General features: G+C 39.5%; 1 protein-coding gene across 1 annotated transcript; it reads left to right on the top strand.

The window, feature by feature from the left end:
* Positions 1-354: 354 nt before the first annotated feature.
* LOC104946112 (ran GTPase-activating protein 1-like) lies at positions 355-1,974 on the top strand (the record flags this gene model as incomplete). The annotated part of the gene is made up of 3 exons (XM_010771874.1): positions 355-433; positions 1,278-1,396; positions 1,847-1,974. Coding segments are annotated over exons 2-3 (240 nt in total), but the record flags the coding sequence as incomplete, so codon positions are not given.
* Between the last annotated feature and the right edge of the window lie 693 nt (positions 1,975-2,667).

The following is a 2,667-nucleotide window of genomic DNA, read 5'->3' as shown; positions in this document are numbered from 1 at the left end:
GCTGGATCCTATCAAGCTAATAGTGGCTAACTGCTAGCTGTTTCTGTGAGTGCACAGGATCGCAACAAGTTTCAAAAAGAAGGGTGACCGCTAGAGGGCAGAAACACGTGGTTCACTTCTCACTGTATTAACAGAGGTGGGAGAAGTGTTCAGATATATGTATTTATTTCCAAATTTATTTATTTATATATTTATTTATTCCTGTATTTATTTATGTATTGCCCTATTTATTTATACTTATGTCATGTTCCGTCCTCTACAACAGCAGGTGGCGGTACAACGGTTGTACCAGTGGTTGTACCCGACGTGAACAAAATCAACGATGAAGGAGTCTGTACGTCATGACGTCACATGGTGAACAAACAACTGGCGCGCTGTACGTAAGAGCGGCGTGTGTTCTCTGCTGTCTTTCAACTGGAAACCACTTTTTCTGGTAAGTTTCTAAACTTCTATTTGACCTGTATGGCCGATCAAATAGCCACAAGGCAGCAGTATACACTTTATAAACGCCACAGTGAGAGTCACAGTTGTTTACGTTTGATCTTAGCTTGTTGTGACAACGTTTCCTATGTTGCGCACTTCTACTAGCTAGCACCGGTGAGGCTAAAAAGCTAACTCAGCATGACTGTTGTTGTCAGGAAATGATCTGTTTGTTATCTGTCATATACAAACACATCTTGACTCAGCTATGTTGAGAATAATACTTGCCATTTGTATATCAATGGACATACTCTATTGATACATATAGACAGCCACCTTGCACATCTGTAATTGATATCCCATCCTATGTGTTTCTGCTCCTGTTTTATAAGTCTATATTTGTGTTGCTGAAGTATTTTCTGTCTTTTATAGACCATTTTTGATTCATCGAGAATACTTTTTATTGTGTATTCTTTTTAATGTTGTTATGTTTATACAACACTGCTGCTGTAAGAATCTATCTATCCATGTATCTATCTATCTATATATCTATCTCTCCATCTATCTATCTATCTATATATCCATGTATCTATCTCTCTCTCTCTCTCTCTCTCTGCCTATCCATCCATCCATCCCCCTCTCTCTCTATCTCTCTCTCTCTCTCTCTCTCTGCCTATCCATCCATCCATCCCTCTCTCTCTCTCTCTCTCTCTCTCCCTCTCTATCCTTCAATATCGATATGTACAGTAATCACAGTTGTGTTTACCTCTACTGCTGAGGTAATCCCACATTTGGGTCAATAAGGTATATCTCATGTCATTTTGTCTCTAATGCCTGACTTCTGGATGTCTCCATAGAGTCAACATGGCGTCAGATGACATTGCTCTGCTGGCTGACGCTCTTTCAAAGACCCACGTCGGGGATGGAGAGTTGAGCTTTAAAGGCCTGGGACTGAAGCTGGACGACGCACAATCAGGTCAGATGTTCAGCTTTGTTTTTCTCATTGTATTCACCACACTGTGCATTGTTTTGTTTTCCTCACAAAATGTTTATTGGTATTTTCGTATTGAACAACAACCAAAAACCATGTACATCACAGACACAAACACGCACACACCGTCAACTTGCACCACTATTAAAAACATAGGCCTACAAATAAAATAAATAAATCATTTCACAGTTTCCTTTCAGAGGCAGTCCAAATTCCCATCCCTCATAATGTGCATATATACGGCTCCCAGAGCTGAACAAAGTCCTTCCGCTTACCCTTAGCGATGTATGTCTAGACCAACACTACCAGAAAGTTCCTTCAACCAGATCCTCAGATGATGGGGCATCCGTAATTTTCCAACATAAACCGATAGCCCTGCTAAACTGTGCATTGTTGGCACCAGAGGAGTAACAGCCTGTTTCTGTGCTCTCTCAGTGGAGCAGCTGGTCCGGGACATCGAGCAGTTTCAGGGTCTGAGAGCTCTGCGTCTGGAGGGAAACACGGTGGGAGTGGAAGCAGCTCGAGCCATCGCCAAAGCTCTGGAGGACAAAGACCAGCTCCAGGTACTCCTCATTTCATACATCGCATTTACAGAGAATGCTCCAAACGGAGTACTGATGAACTACATGTAATACAACTAGTAGTTATACTACACTAAAGTAGCTTGCTGGTAGTTAAACTGCTTTCTGAATTGCATAGTGATAAGCAGTATTTTTTGCGTGACGTTAACTACCTAAAGATCAAACTGTTTTTAGCCAAAACAAATAGGAATGTTTTATTTGTATTATATGATTGCTTCTTCACTTTAATGAAACCCCTTTTGACCAGACTGTCATTTAAACTACATTTTCTTAGTAGCTTTTAACAAAATAAGATTGTTCACTAGGGTAACTATGTTGTAATTAAACTTTTTCTATTGTAAAGTAGTTTTCTGTAGCGTAGGTGTTACCCCTGAACGAATACATTTCATTTGGGCGCCAGACAGAGGAATATTTAATATAGCCAGCTGTAAAAAAATGATATGTTTAAATGCGTAGAAACAGAGGGATAGCCCGGTGACCTAGCTACTGAAGTTTACAAAGGAAAAATAATAATCAACCAAGTCACCTTCAACATAAAATGTCTGTATTTTTACTCCCAAATAATAATCAGTACATTAAACAAACAACTCATGTCATAGACCATTTACCAGAAACACTTAAATCCAGTAGATAAAAAACACAAACAAATAAGTCACATTAACATCACTTATGTGA

This window comes from Notothenia coriiceps, unplaced genomic scaffold, assembly GCF_000735185.1.
Source record: "Notothenia coriiceps isolate Sejong01 unplaced genomic scaffold, NC01 NC01_scaffold00010598, whole genome shotgun sequence".
NCBI lineage: Eukaryota > Metazoa > Chordata > Actinopteri > Perciformes > Nototheniidae > Notothenia > Notothenia coriiceps.
The sequence above is the reverse complement of the archived record's forward strand: the minus strand, read 5'-3'. Positions and strand labels throughout refer to the sequence as shown.